This window comes from Xiphophorus maculatus, chromosome 14 (genome assembly GCF_002775205.1).
Source record: "Xiphophorus maculatus strain JP 163 A chromosome 14, X_maculatus-5.0-male, whole genome shotgun sequence".
Taxonomy (NCBI): Eukaryota; Metazoa; Chordata; class Actinopteri; order Cyprinodontiformes; family Poeciliidae; genus Xiphophorus; species Xiphophorus maculatus.
Window position 1 is genome coordinate 13199212 of NC_036456.1, and position 20593 is coordinate 13219804.

General features: G+C 38.9%; 1 protein-coding gene across 2 annotated transcripts in view; it reads right to left on the reverse strand.

Annotated features, from left to right (window-relative positions):
- Positions 1 to 3794: 3794 nt before the first annotated feature.
- Positions 3795 to 20593, reverse strand: part of LOC102229345 (protein Dok-7) — a 35588-nt gene continuing 18789 nt past the window's right edge. The window contains exons 10-13 of one of the 2 annotated variants that reach the window (XM_023346834.1): positions 19949 to 20037; positions 17769 to 17838; positions 10058 to 10237; positions 3795 to 7176 (exon numbers count right to left, since the gene is read on the reverse strand). In XM_023346834.1, coding sequence (XP_023202602.1) covers positions 7040 to 7176; positions 10058 to 10237; positions 17769 to 17838; positions 19949 to 20037 — 476 coding nt within the window. In that variant the 3' untranslated portion in view covers positions 3795 to 7039. The remainder of the gene's footprint in view (positions 7177 to 10057; positions 10238 to 17768; positions 17839 to 19948; positions 20038 to 20593) is intronic. The other variant, XM_023346835.1, reaches the window with a different exon arrangement.

Below are 20593 nucleotides of genomic sequence, written 5' to 3' on the forward strand. Positions count from 1 at the left end.
AAGCAAATGCTTTCTATTCTCTTTGAGTGAAGGAACAAGTAATCACAAATTGCGATTATTGGTCCTGCTTAATGCACCTTTTCACTGAAGTTTAAAGAAAAACCTAATTTCTTTAAGTGTAAAACATCAAGTTATGGTAATTTAACAGTCGCTGATGGCCAGACTTTCTCTTGGGCCCAAATTTCTTTTCTCTGAGCATGCAGTAATGTAATTAATTTTCTTGAAGCAATATTAAAGCACTTCAGTGTGGAAATTTCCTGAGTGCTTTTTTGGTATCTTGAATCCAACCGTTTCTCGTGGTTCCTACATAATTAATTATACCGAAGTCAATAGTTCCTCTGTGAAGACAGAAGCTGCCTCAGTGATGACGTGTGAACATGCGAGCGAGGAAAAGTGACATTGCATGAATAATTAAGCTGACTGAGATGTTTGAATTTATTTTCTGACAAGTGTGTGCAGGACTGACAAAGCAGAGCGGACAGTTTGATTAGCAAGTACCAATTACTTATTCAGCAGACGTAATTTTCTTAGAGGCAGAGAAAGGAGGTTTCACATGACTGAACCAGTACAAGGAAAAGAACCGAATGCCTCAAGATTTTATGTGTGGCCTTTGTTGTTCGATCCCAAAAGGCAGAGCAATATAAAAATACCGGCCTGTCACATTCCTGTGAAGCACGCTCTTAGTCAGACTGAATCTAAACCATTAATTCTGGTTAAAGTGACAGTATGACCCACTTTTCAGCCACGACTTACGGCTGATGAAGTCAATAACTGATGCTCCAGGCTCTGCACTGGTGGCAATGTGTTTCTGTAGTTCACTCCTGGCTTCTGCCAAACATACAGACTTAAACTAAATCATATTTGTGGTGGAAACCAGATATTAAAATGTAAGCAGCCACTATTAGGACTCCATCTCCAACCAGGTCTTTATTATGTATGTTTTGAGGCCGATGTGCACAATTTACACCAAAACAAGTTGATCTTTTGTAACACAAAGCCAATCTACGATGGCTGGACATTAACACTGCGTTTACACTTATATGTAACTGTTGGACGGATGTATGAATGAACCTTCAGGCATCAGGCACGGCTCCCAGAGATAAACCAGACTTGTGGAGGTCCACAGTTCTGTTCCTGACATGTTAGCTGACTTCCTTTGACTTCCTCAAGGAGTTTTTAGTCAGATGTCAGCTGTGACAACATAATTGGACCTTCCTCAAATTGTTTAATTGCACAGGAAAGTATGAGGGCATGTAAACTCTTGAAGAAAGCAATAAAAATGTTCCTTTCATGATTCTGGCTTTAAGCAAATAGAAATAATTGGGGTAGTTTTAAATGACATGAGACAAAGTTGAGTCTAATTTAATGTCAAAAAGTGAGGGAAAAGTAGCTTTTTGTTCACTATATATAAATACACATACATATTTATTTGTGTTTATAGCTTCAGCTAGACAACTGTGCATGAAGTAAATACGCCTCTCATCCACTAACCACTAAGATCGACACCAACCTCCCAGTGACTGTGAGGTTTGGGACAAAGGATGGATGGATAATATCCAGGAGTGTCTGTCTCCTACGAGAGAAGAACATTTGAAGAATAAGTTATTAGTTAATTTTACTTCAGCTCTGAATGACGGAATAAAAACTCCCGGCTGCATTTTCAGACGAGAGAAAAACAATCGAGGTCGTAAGGTGCTGGCTCGTTAGAGCTTTTGTGTGGATTTATGATGATTTGTAAAAATTGCTCTGTTTTTTTTTCATGTGAAATCCTCAGGATGCTCACATTCAGTTCCAATCAAAATGCTCAGCTGGGGTGAGAACATTGAGCAATGGTGCATATCTGACACCTACAGCCAGTGTCATGAAACATGTGGCTTGTGGACAGAGAATGTGTTTTTGCTAAAGTGTTACATTTTTCTGAGGTGAGCCTCATGTCAGCATTCAAAGAGCATCTTAACTTCAGAGCCAAACTCAACCTTGAATGTTTTATCTTTTTTCAAAGGTCTTTAGGGACGGAATATAACGTCTGTTGTTCAAAGTAGTTTGTTTCCACCACAAAATAAATCAAGTATTTGAGCCTTCAAATACTAAGGATTTGAAAGTAGAACTGACAAAGATGAGTGTAAAAGATAAAAGCACCTGATTATTTCACCTCCAAACCAGCCAGACTTCATTGTTATATTTAATTTGGAGTAGCTCTCCAGACTTTCTGAAGTGTCCTTGAAAGTTTTAATCTTATAGATGTTTTAGGATGTTGCCCAACAAATGATATTTTATGTGATTTTCCCAGATTCAGCTGAAGACGTTGGAGCAAATGGTTCCTTGATGAGTGGCCGCTGGCAAAGACTCAAACTGATCAACGAGGAAGACTTGAAGCAGAAACCAAAAACAGTTACCATACCACAATTATCATTTCCCCACTTTTTATTTGGCGAATTATAATTCAGAGTGTAACTATCCTAATGAATAAAAGTGATTGAATCATTTCAATAGCTTCAGAAAAAAATTTTGACAGGGGGAAATAGAAATAACTTTGTGCTCCACAACAGTATTTGATGTTTGGTCATAATTTCTTGGCAGAGGTCAGAATATTGCAGAGCCCAATGCGTAGATTTTAAACCCTAATAACACAAATGATTAGTTTATGATGTAATGACTTTTTGCTTTTTTTCAAAAGTGATGTGAAAAAAAAGAGTGGTGTACCTCTGACCAATTTGGTTTTTTGTAGCTCCTTTTGTTAAAATGTGAACTTTTCCTGCAGTGCTGTATTCAGTGCTCCTTTGAAGGTAATTTAAATTCAATTGAAGGTGTTTATATAACACCAGTAAGTCTCACAGGTCTATATATCTGCTACCTGTGTGTCAGTGGTGAACAGATGGCGCTCACCCTGTTCTTTACTTTTTGTACGAACCACAGCAGGGATTAAAGCCGAGCTGCTTCCCTCACAAACATTCACTGCGCGCTCTTTTATCGAATTTTCAATCTTCATTTCTATTTCTTTATTAAGATCAATATGTGGCCACAGAGACGCTCAGTCACACTTTCTCTGCTTTCTCAGTTCATTTGAAGCAGAGGAATTTCTAAGAAACACTCGCAGTACGTCGCCCTGTGTGGTTTTGCACAAGGTTAGTCAATTTAACAACCAATGATTTACCTGCTTGTACGGTAAACCAATGTGAATAATGATGCTGATATTGGTTGTTCAATTCAAAGCACAATTGTTCTTTAATGAGTGACCAGTGATTGGTCACAGCTCTGTATGTTGAATATCAACAGTTTATGTTTAAATACTTACACATAGCACTAAATGTACTGTTTTATCACCAAACTGACTTCATAGATGTACTTCAAGTTGTGTCATTAAAATAGATAATAATACATCTTAAACTTTTACCAGTTGATTGTAAATTAACTTTGGGGCAGAGGAGAAATTGTTCGTCCTCTGTCTTTAATGCTTTTTTTGGATGTTGGACTTTCATAAGTCTGGTTCAATTTCCATGTGATGTCTGAAGTTGTCACATTCATCACCAAGCAATTATTAGGCAGTACAAATAACATGGGAATGTCCAACAATCATACAGTCGAGGAAGAAGATGGGTTTTTTTTCTGGAGATGAAATGTGGAAATTAGTCCCAGAACAAAATCAACGACCTTGTGAAGAAAATGGCTGACAATGAGCAGAACGAAAACTCACAAGACGACGAAGGCAACACTGAAAAAACACACATAAAATGCCTGAATATAGTTTGTGGAATAAATTATATTTATTTCAGAGTATGAAAATGCGGTTTCAGCTCATCCAGGAGGAGGAAATGCTGCAAGTCAATAACTTAGTGCAACCTGCTGGGTTTCCTTAGATAGAAACTTTTTAACTTGAAAAAATTTATTAATTAATTAGAAAAATTAATAGAGCTCACTGTACTGTTACTGATAGCTAGGACCAATTGGTATGCATGTATGATTGAATTAAAATGATTCTTTTGAGACAATGTTTTTGTTAATTGGTGCCATATAAATAAACAGAATTAAACTGTATATTTAAGAATATTGCAATTAAATTGTTTAGCAGTGCTTCGTCATGAGCCACTTCTGAAACCTGCAGCTCTAAGTTGCTGACAAGTTGTCCAGATTATCCTTTCTGTACGTTTTAGACATTTACACGTTCTTCAATTTGTATCTTTTTTTGTTACCTTTCCTGAAGTTGATCTGTTCAGGTTTTCCCACTCCCAGCTGCTGATGGGAGATGGTTTAACTCCTTGAAGAATCCAGCCATCAAAATTAAATTAACACAAATTTTAAAAGGTTTAATATTCATCCCATTTTATTTACAATTTACATATTTCTGGGAAATGAGTGATTCAGTTTTCTTTCTTACTGCATTACATGATTATCAAACTGTAGTAATCAACCACCAATGTTAGTGGAGAAAATTAAAGCCAGAGACAGAAGACACTAACCTCTTACAACATTGATCGTCTGAAAACAATAAATCTGAATCTCTGACTTTTATAAACGCATATCTCATATCCCAGCACATTTTGCATATTTTATGTTTCAGATGAAAACATTTTCTGCAGAGAAATTACAAAGGAAACTACAATGTCCCTGTCAGACATGAGTTTATCTTTACATTTTAACTTATAAGTGTTTTTGATGAAAGAATTCAGGATTACCGTATTTTCCGGACTACAAAGCGCACCTCACTATAAGACGCACCCACAAAGTTTAAAAAACAACTGGAAACGTACATATATAAACCGCACCGGGCTATAAGCTGCTGGTATCTCTGCCGCTCTCGGTTTTTCACAAGGACACAGCAAAGAGCTGCGTCTTTAATAAATCTGTTAGTAAGGACGCAGCCCTGCGTCTCCAACGCCGAACCTTGGATTCGTTCACGCCGATTCGTTACAGATCGAAGGCTGTCGATCTGCACCGCCAGATCGATCGCCTTCAACTTAAAAGCTGCATCATATGAACTTCTCCGTGTGATTTCCTTGATGAGTGGGTCTGAGTTTGAAAACATTTCTCAGTCGTGCTGCTGCTAGCATGTGCTTGTTCTAAATGAAAATCAGCACTTTCTTCTTTGATTTCCAATTTTGACTTCCAATGATTCACTTCCTGCTACAGAGCCCCCTGGCGGTTGGAGAAAAATCCACAGAAGAGCTGCACCGGGCTGTAAGCCGCATAGATCGAAGCGTAAGAAAATAGTAGCAGCTTATAGTCCAAAAAATACGGTAAATCTCTTTTGATTACATGTTGACAATGTGCGGTGATTGGTGTCTTTTTGGGGGGCATTCCCAGAAAAACAGTCGGGAAATCAGTACTTGGCACTCTTTAAGGTATGTAGACTCATTAATGTGGCTCTGTGGTTTCTCAATGCTACTCTATTAATGTCTTCTGAAAAAATAGACACTGAATCTGACTGGAGTTTGACTGTATAGTTCTGGTCAGAAGTTTACACACTATTAGCAAGAGCATGGATATTATGAACCATGGGCACAAACCAAATATTTAATCTTTAGCTTTTTTTACCCCAGTTTAAGATTATTTCACTTACTTTCAGGAAAGCTTGGACAAAGACAAAAACAACACGCTCAGATGGAAGGAGAATAGTCAGTTCAGGAACACGCCACAAGGCTGCAAAGAAGTAGAAAATACAGGATCATAGGTATCTCTGCCCACAGAGTATCAACCAAAAACGAAGCTGATGCTCCAAAATTTACACCTTGAAGAAAGACTAAAATGTGCAACCGCCTACATGAATGAGATCTTCTGGAGAGAAATGTGACACTCAAAGGATTTGGTCTCAGTGTAAATGGGTGAGCTTGGATGAATCAAGGTGAGGTTTTCAAACCCAACAATGCTGCACCAACTATAAAGCATGGTGGGGGCAGAGGCATGCTGTGGGGGTCGTTTGCCAGTAGTGGTACTGGTGCATTATCATCAAATCAATCATTAAAAATATAAAACATAAATAAAGGCCCCTAATGGGTGCATGGAAATTTTTCACTGCAACTGTAAACACTGAAATACACACAAAGTTGTAGTAATAAATAACTTACTAAAAAATAAAATTTTACCTAAAAAGCACAAATTATAAATTCTCCATACATCTTAACTTATGTATCAAATGTTATGCTTGAAATAAACGTCTTCTTGAAGTCAACAGCAGGGGAAACGTAGCAGAATATGAGACAAAAACAACAGTCTATCGAGGTTTACCAATGTACGCACAAGAAAAGAGGAAAAATTAAAGGACACAAAATAAACATTGTTGTCATTTAAAAATCTCAAAGAAAATTTCCAAACATTGTTTTTCTCATCTTTGCAGAATTCATAAATAGTTTCCCACAGTAAATCCCGTCCCACGATGACAGAAGAAGCAAAGAAAGCAGCACTCAGATTCTGTTCAAACAATAAACAGCATCTGTTAGTCACAGCAGGCCAACGCAGGTCACCAGGCGTAGTGGAGAAATGTGAAACAATTACAGATTCTCCTTTCCACCACAACTCATCCTTTACTTCTCCTGCACAGCTCTCTGAGTAAGAGTGGATGGACGGTTTAGGCCAAATCCGAGCAGCTTAGCACAACGTAATTAATAATTACCTCGTGGAATAATTACCTCTTGCTTCATCTCTGTTGTTTTCCCAAATGATGATAAAATGCGCTCTGTGGCATGGTCCACAGAGGTGTAGCTGAGTGAGGGGGAGGTATTTGGGCCGTGACTCATCTCTGGGTCAGTGCCTTCTCCTTTCAGTTGGCGCAGAGCCATTTAATGATGCAACCAACTTCTGAGCTAACGAGGTGGAAATATTGCACCTGGCTACATGCAAAACCGCACAACCGTTATCACAGCTTCTTGGGTTACAGAAGCAGAAAGCCTGCCTAACAACGTGAACACGGCATGTTCTTGGATTCTAGCATGTGTAAACCCAACGTGTGCTTAGAAATCGTAAAAGAACAGAAAACAAACGCTCCCATCAAGTTCTTCACATCTCTGATGGATACAGTCCAGTGCAGCGAATCCAAACCATGGAGTCAATGCGGCGTTCCCTTTCTCCTCTGCTCCAGGCCGTGCAGGCCCTCCTGCCTGCCCAGGGCGTGCTGCGTGCCAACTTTGTGAGCCATCTCTGTCGCGGTGATGTCGATCTGAGCATACCTGGTGGAGCTTTTTCCTGTCAAAATAATTGCAGGGGAAACAAGATTTTCATCTGGAATGAATCTAGAAAATGTCTTTTCTAAAGTCTAAACCCAGAAAAAGTTAATTATTTCACCGACTAAATCATCAGAGCTAGTAGAGTGCAATAAGAAGGCGATGAACAAAATCTAACAGTAAACATTTTCACCTGAATTGTATGAGCTGTCTAAGCCAAAATCAAAAGACTTCAAAAAGGAATTACCTACAGATATATCAGCCAGGAAATTCAGAAAAAAATCTGCTTTTCTTTCATTTATACCTGTATATAGCCACAGAACAAGTTGCGTCACCGTGTTTTTAAAAACAAGAAACACACTCAGTGTTACCTTAATCAGCCGTGTGCATGGCGCTGAATGTGATTACTCAGTGCCTGAGCCTTTGATGTGTATGTCTGCTTAAACCTGCTTAAAGTTGAGTTCAGTTCTAATAAAAGAGATCACACAGATGTCATGAACAATACAAACAGTAATGCCTTAAGCTGTTTGTGAACTGGAAGAAGAGGGTTGTTTCTAAAGCCAGGCTCAGGGCAAATTTCTGTCTGGATTGAACTCGGATGCGAACGGTTCATCAAAAAAAACAAACAAACAAAATCATCAGGTAGAAATTTTTTAAAAGTTTTTCACCGTCTTTTCTGTAGAATATTTGCATCCTTTTGCTGCTGGTAGTTTTAGTTCATCTGATAATTAATACAAATAGTCGGTCAACAGATTCTGGACCAGTACAAACATTATATAAGGAATTATAAGCTGCAGTATCTTCTGGTCTTTAAATTTCTCCTTTTGCGCAAACTGGATAAAGCTACTAACCACTAATGATGCCAGTTTCCCCACATAAATCAGAGAAAATGTGCAAATAATTCAGCTGAATTTCCTTGACACTTTGTCTTTCATATCTCTATTAATACAATTACTGCCAAAAATGCTTCTTTTCATTCGTCTAATATAAAATTAAAATTTTCTGAAAAGCAACATCTTGTTTATTTCTGTTACCAAAGCTAACAGAAATAAACAATTTAAACATGTCTGTATGTAATGAATCATTATAACACCCCTTTCAGAATTACTGATATAGATCTCTATAAACTGGATTACATCCCAATTTATAGAGTTGCACCAGTCACATTTAAACTCAATATTAATGCAAAAAGCTGATATTCCACACCTCAGTCGTGTTTCATCGTCTCTCAAAGTGAAAGAAATTCAACCCGGCTTCTCCCGGCCATCAGCGGCCCCGGTAGGATGATCCCATTAGAGAGGGCGAACTCACAGCTGCGATCTGAGGGCCTCTCAGTGGTGAGGCAGGACACCCTTCCTCCCAGGTGACAGATTAATAAGAGATAAACTGCAACGCTGCCATCAGACACTGACCTCTGACCTCCCACCCTTCTCGTGTTCTTGAAGGCAGCGACGATAAGACTGAACCCGTCGGTGAATTACAGCTCGCTGGTTCGTCTCCGGTAACAAGGACTCCGATGTCTTTCGGTAAAAGTTTCAGTGAAAGTTTTGCGCAGTTACTGATGAGCCGAGTCACTGATGATTCATGTGGCCACAATGACTTTTTATCCTGCCCTGATGTAGCCTTGATATTAGCGCGCTGACTTATTGTAAGCAGGCTCTTTCAGAGCGGTCTGCAGGGTTTGAAGAGAAAATGCCTGATTTGAAAAAGCGGCTGCAAACAGATGGTGATCAGAAATAGGAGAGCTTTGTGACAAAACAACGTGAAGGTTCAGTGCTTCAAACACTTGCTTCTATTTTTTTTATACCTCAGTGTAAAGTTCATGAACACACCAAATCTGAGCTTTTCTCACATTTAACTGCTTTGCTCCTGGACTCTTGTCTTGACTAAACATTAGCATGTTGTCTGAATGCCTGTGAATATGTGTCAAGAATGTTTCTTACATAAATTAGGTTATTTTGGAAAATTTAGAAATTCAGTCCATAGTTCTTTAGCTAGATTTAAACAATAACTAATAGCTGACTACATGTTATTCAAAAGAATAAATGTGGCAAAGCTTTATTGTGTTACTCTGGAGAAACGTTCATGTACAATGATGACTGTTTCTCTATAGAACCAAGACCTGATCAATATTTTACGATACAAATGCCGTGAAAGTTTTTGTCTGGACTGAGCTGTGCTCTAATTATAATCTACATTTTATCAAGTTTTTATATTTTTTCTCTCAAAGACGACTTTCAGGCGTATCCCTCGGTTCTGAATCTCGTGTGCATGAAAAAGCAGCACCAGGAGAAACCAGCACCGCTCGGCGTTTTAGCAGTGACCTCAGGCCAGAAGAGGAAAGCGCCTCCACCTGAGAAAGACTGCAGTCTCACCGGATTAACAGCAGGGAGCGACTGTGGATCCGGATGTTGTCGGAGCTCATCTCTCCTGCTCATTGGATAAATTCCCACTGGAAATCACGACTTCCTCCTGGTTTGTTTCTTTTACAAGCTCGGTGTTAACAACTTTTCAGCTGCGTTCTTCTCAGTTTCCGGGCGCATTTATGGATAAAAAAAAAAACTATTTAGAGAGAAGCCACTGTAGTTATTAGCAACAGCCTCTGTAACCATTAATTTGAATACTAGATTAAACCAGTTAAGTAAGCTTGTATTGACAACAGGAAAAAAAACAACTCAATTTCCCTTTGATTATCAAAAGATTTACTTTTAAAATCCACAAAGGGTTTGCCGAAGAATAAACAGATTGTTTCTTGAGATCTGTTGATGAAAAGTCATCAGTCATTCAATGGTTGAATTGTTTCCTTAACATATGGAGGACGCTCAGAAACCAAACCAGACATGCTTCAGGGACTGAGGATGAGGCCTCTCATTTAGCAGATGTCACTCCCAATAAATTCTTACTTTGAGACGGCAGATGTGCGACAGTCCCTCTGGTGCTGTGGCCCGGCTCCTGCAGCTCCAGCTCCATGTAGTTGAGTTGTTTCTTAGACGTCGGGCTGACGGGAATATTCACGTACGTGACGCTTTCGCTCCGGGGTCTCTCGGGAAGCGCAGCCTCTGGAGGGAAAACAAACGCTGCCCCTGTAAATACAAAAGCAAACTAAAATCAGGCGGCTGCTTCGTTTTCTGTGTTTATTTCTCTCGTTTCGATCAGAGAAACCAAATCCAGAATGGGACTTCTTTTTCTGCTGCACATCTCATTACACTCAAGTACCTCATTTTTTTATTTTTTTATTTTTTACACTGGCAAAATGTCGTGCTAATGCAACGGGGTGCGTCTACTCATTTTGTCATCGCAAACGTAATCAAAAGCTAGACTAACCTGGAGGCTGAGAGGCTCTTGAGACTTCAGCACTTAATGACAAACTAATGTTATTTGGAGTTATTTAAATACAGAAGTTGCTAAAGGCTCTGCAATCATCCAGGAACCCTGCATCCCCCATTGCATTGTTCATTTGCTCTGGAGGCTAATTATGCACAATTAGTAAACCTGACCAAATTATTTTCCTTTTAATTACACCATTTAGACATTTGTCGACTCCTTCATGCCGCCGGTTGCTTCTTATCCAAGATCCAAGCTGTTAGAAATAAGGCCCACAGTCACTTCTCTGCTAATACTGAGTTCAGATGAGAAGAGGGAAATAGAGGGGCCTAAATCTGTTCGCTCATATTCAGTCGGCAGAACAAAAAGCCAAAACGTTCCCTCAATCCATTTTAACTGAACAGCTTTCTTCTGTCAAACAGAAATTATATCGCCATGTTGCCTAAAGCAAGTTGTCGTCGGCATAATTTAGGGTGAATAATGGATGGGTTAAAGTGGGAAGGCGTCTAAAGGCCAGGCTCGATGAAGGAGTGTAAAGTTGTGATCATTACTTGTATTTCAGAAACCTTTTACTCTGAATCAGCTTGACGTTCTTCAGCAGCTTGAGTGACAGCAGATTGAACCACAGCTGCCTGACCTCACTCACAGCACATACATGATTCAACCGGTCAAAGATTCACCACCGTTCGCCTTCTTGAGCCAATTTTACCGCTGCAGACGAGGAAAACCTCACAAAGGCTGCAGTTTTAGGAACAGTCTGACCCAGTCATCACAAGATAGCAGGCGTCAAACTCACCCAAATCACTAAACTTTCCAGTTTCCACTGTTTTGAATGGATCTGCTGCAGCAACACAACATACCATTGTGTCCCCCCCTCCTAACTGAGGCCATGATGGAGAGAGAATGTGTGTTAGTCACTTCACATTTTTGTGGTTGCAGTTTTATGCTTGATTGGTGAAAGTGGACATTTTTGCACGGTGATTGTGTTTCTCGACAAATGTATCCATAAATACGACAGCAACCTTTAAAAAGACAAAACGTTTCTGTCTCTAATGTGGGGCAATCCAAATGAGAGAAACATAGGGAAACCTTTTGGATCAAAGTTAAGTCTGTAACTAAGTTGCTGATCAAACTGCTCTGTCATTTTCCACGCTCTACCACTTTGTAACTAAGTTGCATCCACTTGGGATGTAATTTGGTATGCAGCAACAGGTGTCTGTGAAAAAATCCTGACTGCGTTGATTCATTCTGTTTTGGTGCCATTATTTCACAGCTGGTTGTAGACAGCATCTGCAGGCTTAGGAGCTGCAGTCTGGAAGTGTTTGAAACACCTGAATTGTACAAAATACTCTCAATACAGAGCACACACGTCTTGTGATTGTCCGGAGAAAGATCTAGCATTTCTACAGATACCAACTTAAAGGTGTGTTGATTCGGCCCGCCTGACCTTTACGCTCCGTGTGGATAAAACACAGATTGTGTTGAGAAAGAAGAAGACAGACTAAGGTGAATCCTTATATTTCAGGGACTCTTCCTAAATGGCAGCAAGCAGTGGCCATTACCCACAGCTCAGGAGCATCAACCCCAGGGGACACTTACGATCAGTGAGAGGCCATTAGACGCCAGCAGAATCTCGGTGGGTACAGCCTTTGGCAGCGACTAACCTAATTGATCAGACAGCAAGCCAGCCCTCACAGAAGTGTGGTGTTTTATAATGGCCGTCATTAGAACATTGGGTTTGCCCACCGCACTATGGCTGGGGGCCTTTTTTCATAACAAACTTTGCAGAGCCTTCAGGGGAATCGTTGGAGGTTCAGCCTGCTAGAGCTCAACGGTGAAAACCCTGCAGACAGAAAAGGAAAACTCGTGGAGAGGCTTGACTTCCAGTTGGTCTCCCATCTTTAATGTGACACTGCTCTCTATCAGATGCAGCACGGTAAGTAAAACAAGTCTAAATAAAGCTGAAGGAGTGAGGAGTGTAATCCGTAACATTAAGCTGTGCAGCCAAAGCTGCACAAAATAAGAATTATTTTCTTATTTAGATACCAAAATAAAGCATCTTTGCGTTATTTTGTAAGCTTGTTTTTGTCATGTTATGTAAGTTTGTCAAATGTTTACAATAAAATAATGACCTGGTTTCAGTATCTCCTGTCATTTTTTTTTTCTAGCAGCGGACCTCTGCCTGTTTGCAGTTCAGTAGTCGCAGATTCACCTATTTGTGGATTTTTTTGTGGAGCTCGACACCAAATTATTTGCAGAGATTGTGCTTTGTTGTGGGTTTTTGTGTAGATCATATGTAAAATTTTAAAAACGAAAATGCACCTTAAGAAACTGAAATACCAAGATGTAATGGGTGGCACGTTAAAGGCTGGCGTTTGCCAAACCGCCAATCTAGGAGCAGCATTAATTTTCTTTCTATCCTCCGAGTGGAGATAAGGAGGAAGCATGCATTTTAGCCTCTGCGGTTGTGCTAAAATGGTTTCCACTGTGGCCATTAATGCATATTATTGTATTTGAATGGTTAAAATGCGCAGTTCTAAGAGAGGGCCCACCAGCCGTTCAATGTACCACGTTTGCCCGTTGTACAGCAGTCAGTAGTGACGTGTGAAGGCTGCTGTTCAACTTGACCAGATAATTAAAAACTGTTTTACATTCATTATGTGACTGCACCGTAGTTGAGCTCTACTTTTTTTCATGGGTCACCATTTGGGAAGAGCGTGGAGTTATCTGATCAGGATCCTGCCATGTGTTTAGTCTGAATACTGATTCCTGGCTAAATGAAGGCAACTAGTCAAATAATTATCATTTCCACATGCATTTTAAGAAGAACCAAATGAAAAACTCATCACTACACTCTGATAAACTCTGCACTCTAAAAGCTCACAGGTGGTGAAATTAGGGCATCCCGAATATGACAATATTTTATTAAGCTTGCAAAGGTTCAAAATCTCTAAAAATTTAAGACTCAACAGGGTAAAAATGTGCCAGAATCATCAGTTTAACATTTAAGGTGATGACTTTATTCACTTCAATAAGTCACAAAAGTTAAAAACGCAATAACCGGGTCAAAACGTATTTCAAATTTACAGCTGAATCCAACGATCCAACCTTCTTCTCTATTCACGAATAGCTATTTTTTTTCTTTTTTTTTTTTTTAAGTTTAACCTTTAATCAGACGAAAAATAAATAAATCCCAATTTGCAATTCTGCTTCCTGGTGCAAACCTGTGCCAGCGGGTCTGAGCACCTCCTGCTCATCCTCGCCCATTAACTGCCTGCTGAGGCAGGATAATGAGAAAGATGACATGGAGGCTGCCGCCGTGTGTGTGCGTGAGAAGGTACCCGAACATGACTGATGGGTTCGGTGAGAGACCGTGGCAGCTGCTGTGGCTTCTCGGAGCAGGTACGCGTTGGACTTAGGCCGCGTGTGTGAGTGTGTGGGATGCTTAAAGTGGCCAAATGTCCACTGAGAACTGTCCTCTCACCTCACGTCAGCACAGCAGCACCGCTGCACATCCCAGCACTCGTTCGGTGGCACTTCTGGTGGCTTTACATACGAGAGGCTGTTATGCAACTGAAGTCGCTGGTGTTACATAAAATGCAGATAGCGACAGAAGAGGTCCTCGGATACGTCACGACAGCAGCAGATGGCAAACTCTGAATTACATTAAAATATACACAAACTCTGCTGCTTTAAATCCCGGTGACCTCCAAGTGCGAACCATGTGCCATAGTAACAGTATTAACTTTAGCTTAGCAACTATTCAAATTAACATCTACAGGAAAATCACTGATGAAACCATTACTAAATTCTTAGAGCATTTTTATGTTTTTAAAAATAAATTCACAAGATAACTTGCATTTGGGTCAGTAGGTGATGAAGAACAATGTCTATGTCACATCTTTTGTAAAGTTATCGATTTTACAACCACATGCTCCACTTTTTTTTTTTTTTAAAGATTTTCTGTGACAGAACCAAACCAAGAGGTGTGTATTTATGACATCGAAGGAAAATGATTTGTGGTTTCAGTGACCACAAATAAAAACCTGAAAAGTTTGTCCAGTTTCCCGTCCTTGCTGCATAAAAGCAAAGAATAAAAGCTTTAGCTTTTAAGCCATAAAAAATATTTTGCATGCAGATTAAAGTTAGATTTTGTTCACATCTGACTAAAACAAGTCCTTCTACATATTTGCTGTGTCCATTCCAGGGCCTAATGAAATGAGTTTCCTTGTGAGCACATTCTCCCAGCTGAGTTGTGAATCTCTGCAGCTCCCCCAGAGTTGCCATGTTGCTCTTTGCTTCTTCTCATACCTCAACTGAGCGGTCCACCTCTCAGTTTAGGTGGACCGCCATGTCTTGGTAGGTTTGCACCACACTTTTAGAGAAACCGGATTACAAGGGGTTACAAACATTTACCAATTTTCATCCGCACATCTTTTCCTTTCAACTTTAAAGTTTTTCTCTTACTCTGTGATGTCCCTGCCATGTGGGTGGCGGTCTTTGAAGAAAGTTAAACACCAGCTTGTCGAATCATTTTTTCATTAAATTTATACAAATTTAGAATAAAGATGTCAACACAGCTTCACGAGTAGATTAACTGGAGCTGTGAGGATTTCTGAGGGCTTTGAAAAAGTTTTTCCTCCTCTCTTTGTAATAAGCTTTCTGTTTGCACAGGCTCCTCAATTACAACAAAACTGCTGAAACTTTTCCAAAGACGGACATTTTGACTGCAGCTAAAAGAAAAAACGGTTAGCATAAAGATTCTTGGAGAACAATCGGAGCTCATGTTTGTTGTTCTGTCTTACTCAAAAACTTGTTCCAAACATAAGTAAACATCTATAAAGACAAGGTCAGGGTGTCTGAGGTGAAATGCAGATAGAATCCAGAGGAAAAACAACTTAAATGTTGTTTCAGTTTTTCGCCCAGACAGAAACCGGGTGATGAAAGTTACATTACTGCTTCTAAAACAATTTGTTCACCGAGTTCAAATGAAAGTGCTAGAAATGTTCAGCCCAGAAGCACACTTGAGTTTGAAAGGCTGTTAGTCACAAAGACAAAATGAATACTATGCTTTTGTTTTCTTTTAATCTAAAATGAAAACCAGCAAAATATCACCAAACTATAACAAAAGCAGAAACTTTCCGTTTTGGCTGGTTGAAGCACTTCAACTCAAATTTAAGCTGTTTTTAAACCTTGAAAAGGCATCGACCAAGGTAATGACTTTTTTCTTAAAGTTTTTACTTTAATTAAAATGAAATCAAAAACCAGACGCTGGTAAAAAGGGAGATATAAACTATACAAACTATATCACTGTGGCGCAGTTGGCAGCAAGTAAATCCTGGAATGAGATTTGATTGGTTTATTTTGAGCTACATAAAGGAAGAAAAACTAACATGTTGTATAATTTACACATATTATACTCCATACTGGATAAAAAGTACTACGAAAAAAATGTGTATACCGTATATCCTGGTGGATGTACAAAGCAAGACAATATTTTATTGTCTCAGTTTTAAATTTAAACTGCTGAAAATTTGGTAGAAGCCCAGAAGTTGCCAAGACAAACAAATCAGTCAACATTTATTTTAAGAGCAATGAAACGGACAGCATGGAAGAACAAAAATCCGTTTCAAGACATTCGTGAGGCCGTGGTTAAAGCCGGAGGGAAACAAATTGAGATTTTGACTGAAAGGTTCTTGGCATCTTTGCAATGAAGAGTCACTGTTGTCAAAAAATAAATAAAATATCACAAATGTTAATGCTGTAAGAAATGTAAGAAAGAAAGCCGCCTCGTTGCCAGAATATTTCAAACCTTTTTTCGTCCTTATTTGGAAAAAGATGGATAACAATCCAGGATTCTAATTTTCACCAACCATGAATCATTCAGTTAATTTTAACAACTCCCTTTGTCATTTTTACACCACGCTTTGTTTTTTGTCCATTTCTGTTTGAGCTCGTCGATTTGGCTCAAATAATTCATCAAGATATTTTAAGAATAGACATGAGCTGCTTTCTGGTGGGACGTTGAAAAGTAAAAAAAAATAAAGTCACAGATTCAAAGTCTGGTTGCATTATTTCCAAAGTGAGCTTCCCCTCCTCCACCTATTGCAGAGTCTTAGGAGAAAATAAAAAAAGATAACTTATACTATGGCATAAGGCATAAAAGACATCTAAACATGTAACTCAAGATATTATCTAAGCCAAAATAGTGATAGTAGTCACTGAGAGGTGACTCTAAGAGATAGAACGTATTATTCAAAAATCAAGATTAAAAAGCCACAACGCAGATTCCAAATGTAAACATCGTATTTACAGAAATGTGTCCGGTGCCCTGGTTACATTATATTTCAAGTGTTTGGTCATGATGGCCACGGTTACATCAGAAGGAAAAAGGTGGGAAACTTGCCGTCCTGATAACTGCATCATAGTTGTGATGCACAGGAGAGACGGGTTGAGAAATACAATAGAAATTTGGTGTTTCCAACACTTGCTTTGGAAGTGTTCTGAAGACCGGAGACTTCAGAGCCAGTCTCCGCTCTGAAAGTTGAAAATGAGTCGATTCCTGTCACAAAACAAATTCTCAGTGCATTTTTACAGAAAACAGCACAGGTTTCTGTGTTGGTAACACTAAGTGATTTCTTACACTAAAAGTTGTTTACGACCCTCAACTTGACCAAATGTTGAAATGGGAAACTTTTCCTCTGCAAAACATAACGGTTTTGGGTATATGCAACAATTTTCTAGCCATACTTTCAAAGCTTACATAAATCAACACAAACTTTAAGGTGCAAATTTTGACGAGTTTAAACGAGCCACACCCGCTATGTTTGTGTTCGTCCTTTTTTTCATTAAAACTATTTCCACCGACAGCTGGCGTGTGACGTGTTGCTCCGCTCCATACATGGAAAACAATTTGTAAAAACAATGTTCATCAACGGCACAGTCCACTTGGTCCATTTGCCTGAACAAAGTGAATTACAGTGTGGATGTTCCTCCCTCCTCAGGGATATTATGCCATCTGTTAGTTTGCTTCTACAGACTGAGTTATTTTAATAGACTCATTTCGATTCTCGCACACCAAGCAACAGGTGAAGCGTCAAAGCAATCTTGATTCAAGTGGGTGACTCATCCATTTATTTCACTATCAGTAAGTGGCGTACGGTTATTTTAGGAAACCTGAGTAAGTTAAACTCACTAAAATTGTAAATGTTTGACAGGGTGGTTGGATGAAAGCAAATTAAGTCAAAACCTGCCTGGATATGGTGACCAAATAAAGTGGTTTTCACTCACCTTCAGCCTCTTGGAGGAACCTCTGCTGGCTGTAGCTGCCCATCAGCTCGTATTTGCTCTTCTCTTCAGCCTGGAATACAGACAAGTGAGAACTCTTAAACATAATTTGCAGTGAGTGGCCATACCAAGTGCATGAATTCATTACGTAAGTGTGATTTTCTACTTTTTACCCTACTCAGTGGACATGTCAGGAGGATTTATGGACCGAGTGGATGAGCAGGATTTACTGAGAAGTCAGACCTTGTCTCATTTGTGGAAACCAAGTCTAAGGTGTTATTATCCAAGACGCTGCTACTCTCAGAGCGTGTAATCCCAGACACCCGACAGCAACGCTGCTGGGAAAATTTATCAAAGACCCCAGACTTCATGTGGCCACCATTACAATCAAGGCTGGAACATAAAATGTAATATATTTAGTGGACAGTTTCTATCTGAGCTCACTGCTAAATCATAGCACATTTTTTATCACAATGTTTCATGAAACTCATGAAATCATAAGTCATAAAATTTGTCGCCATCACAGCAATCAAACCCTTCTTATAATTGCTGAATAGCGATTTTCGATGTGCAATTTCCAGTGATATTTAAAAAAAATATCTGATGATGAGCTGCTTGGGATAATCTTTGTCTGTTCCCATAGATACGACATCAAACTCAAGTGGGATGCTGCCTGGGCCACTCTAAAATCTTAAGTCTTACTTTTATTTCTAAGAGACTGCTGGGAAAATTAAAAGTTTACTTGAAACTTTAATCTACGAAGGTTACATTAAATAAAGTCCTCATATTGAAACCAGTGTTTGGTAAATATCAAGTTGTATAATCTGAAAACTAGTATTAAATTTCTATTAGAGCAATCATTTAAAAAAAAAATATCACAGTCCACAGAAACTTTTTTTAAGTCCTTTTTGCTGCTTCCATGTCTGTGATTCTGTGCAGCTGCAGTCGACATAGTTAAATTTCACAATAAGAAATGACTTGCTTGTCAACTTGATAACAATAAGAATAAAACATTGGGTTTGCTTTGTAGTTTATTGTCAACTAAAAAAAAGTTTGCGCTGCTGCTGTGCATTTTCACGCCAGAACAAAAGTTTGCCTGGATTACCGCTCATTTTCGTGCAACACTCATTTCTGTACGTGCCGAGTTCTGGGTAAAATATTGCGCAGGTTGTTTCTGCGTACACAATATTTTTATATGAGGAGGCAAAATACCTCGGAACAACGAGCGTCTTAAACATATTTGCCATTTTACCACAGATTTAAACCTTCTGCAGAAGCTGGATGAATTTTGGTAAAAAGATAGTCTTTAAATTGTATTTTTTGACACATAATTTAGCAAATGATTTGTTCTGACAACCCTAAAAGAGGCCGCGTTGGTCACTGTATGTTAACTATTATGCTCCTGTCTGCGTCTGACGCAATCGGCTCTGTGGGAAGTGCTGAGCCAAGACGGTTGAAGTGTTGTCAGTGTAGCAATTCTGCAGCTATTATTGAGCCAGTTTTCAAATTCCCCTATAGAAGCTTTTTCAAAAAAGCAGCTAAGGCTTTTTCTGGTGTTACTGAAGACTTTCTCTGACATGAGAACATGTATTGTTCTTCCTCTGCTAAAGGCCTCCACCCCAAAGCACAGCAATCCTTCAGCTGCAGTCAGAACCGGCTCTCTTACATTCAGGGTGGGAAGTAAATGGGATTTTTTTTAGAACGGAAAAAAAGAAAAATTAACGCCCTTATTTGTCAATTCATGAGTTATTTGGGTTGTTAATGTAAGTTTTATACAAACTAAATTTTAAAAATGCTAAAAATATTTGTTTTATTTAGATGAACCTCTGAAAATCAATTCAACTGAGAACATTAATGTTAATATCAAAGAGTAACACACACTGTAGGTAACGTGCATTGTATGTTACTAGTTGAAATTACTGAAACTAATCATCACCTAAACCAAATATCAACAAAAAAAAAATCTAATAATCCAGTGATTTATTTTATTCCAAACATAAAATGAGAAACTATAAATCAGCAAGACTGAAAACAAAAAATGCTGAAAAATTCTATTTTATTTCTTGAATCCGAGATTCAGGACTTATGAACTAACACGACGTCCAGTTTTCTGGTTTAAATAAAGTTACATGTGTGTAAAAAGCTGATTGTGTGAAGCGGATCACGGCGTTGTGTCGACGTACCTCTGGGTGTTTCTCCGGCATCCGACTCTCCATGACCTCATAAGCAGGATCAGCTCTGCGTCGTTCTTCTTTACTGTCAAGCTTTTTCTCTGGTAGAACAGAAGAATATCTTTGCCTAAGTGACGCCATGCTCTATATTAAAGTCTATATTTAATATATGCTCTATATTAAAGTCAACATTCAGCACGTAAATTATCCTTTCTCTAAGAACAAATTATTCAGATACGTTAATTACAAACAAGAGACACATATTTGTAATCGTAATCGCCAATCAAGCACAAGAGCCATTCAAAGAGGGAATACAATTCAGTTTTTTACTACACTTAAAATGCATTTTAAAAGGTCTTTGGTTAGTGTTTATTATTATTGAATAGCCATATGTCCAAATATGTTAGCAAACACACAGGATGTTCTAGGGAGTTTTTACAGGACTGAACTTTGCATGTCCAATACACAATAATACTAAAAACAATCTTTATACGTTGTTTAATCCGTTTTGTAAACCAACAATCACACACAATCACACAAAACATGGAAAGTCAAACACCTGGAGAGAGGAATCTTACAATGTAAAGAACAAAAAAGTAATTTCCACCCACATGCTATTAAAGTAGGTTTAGTCTTGTTTTCTTTCACAGGCACATT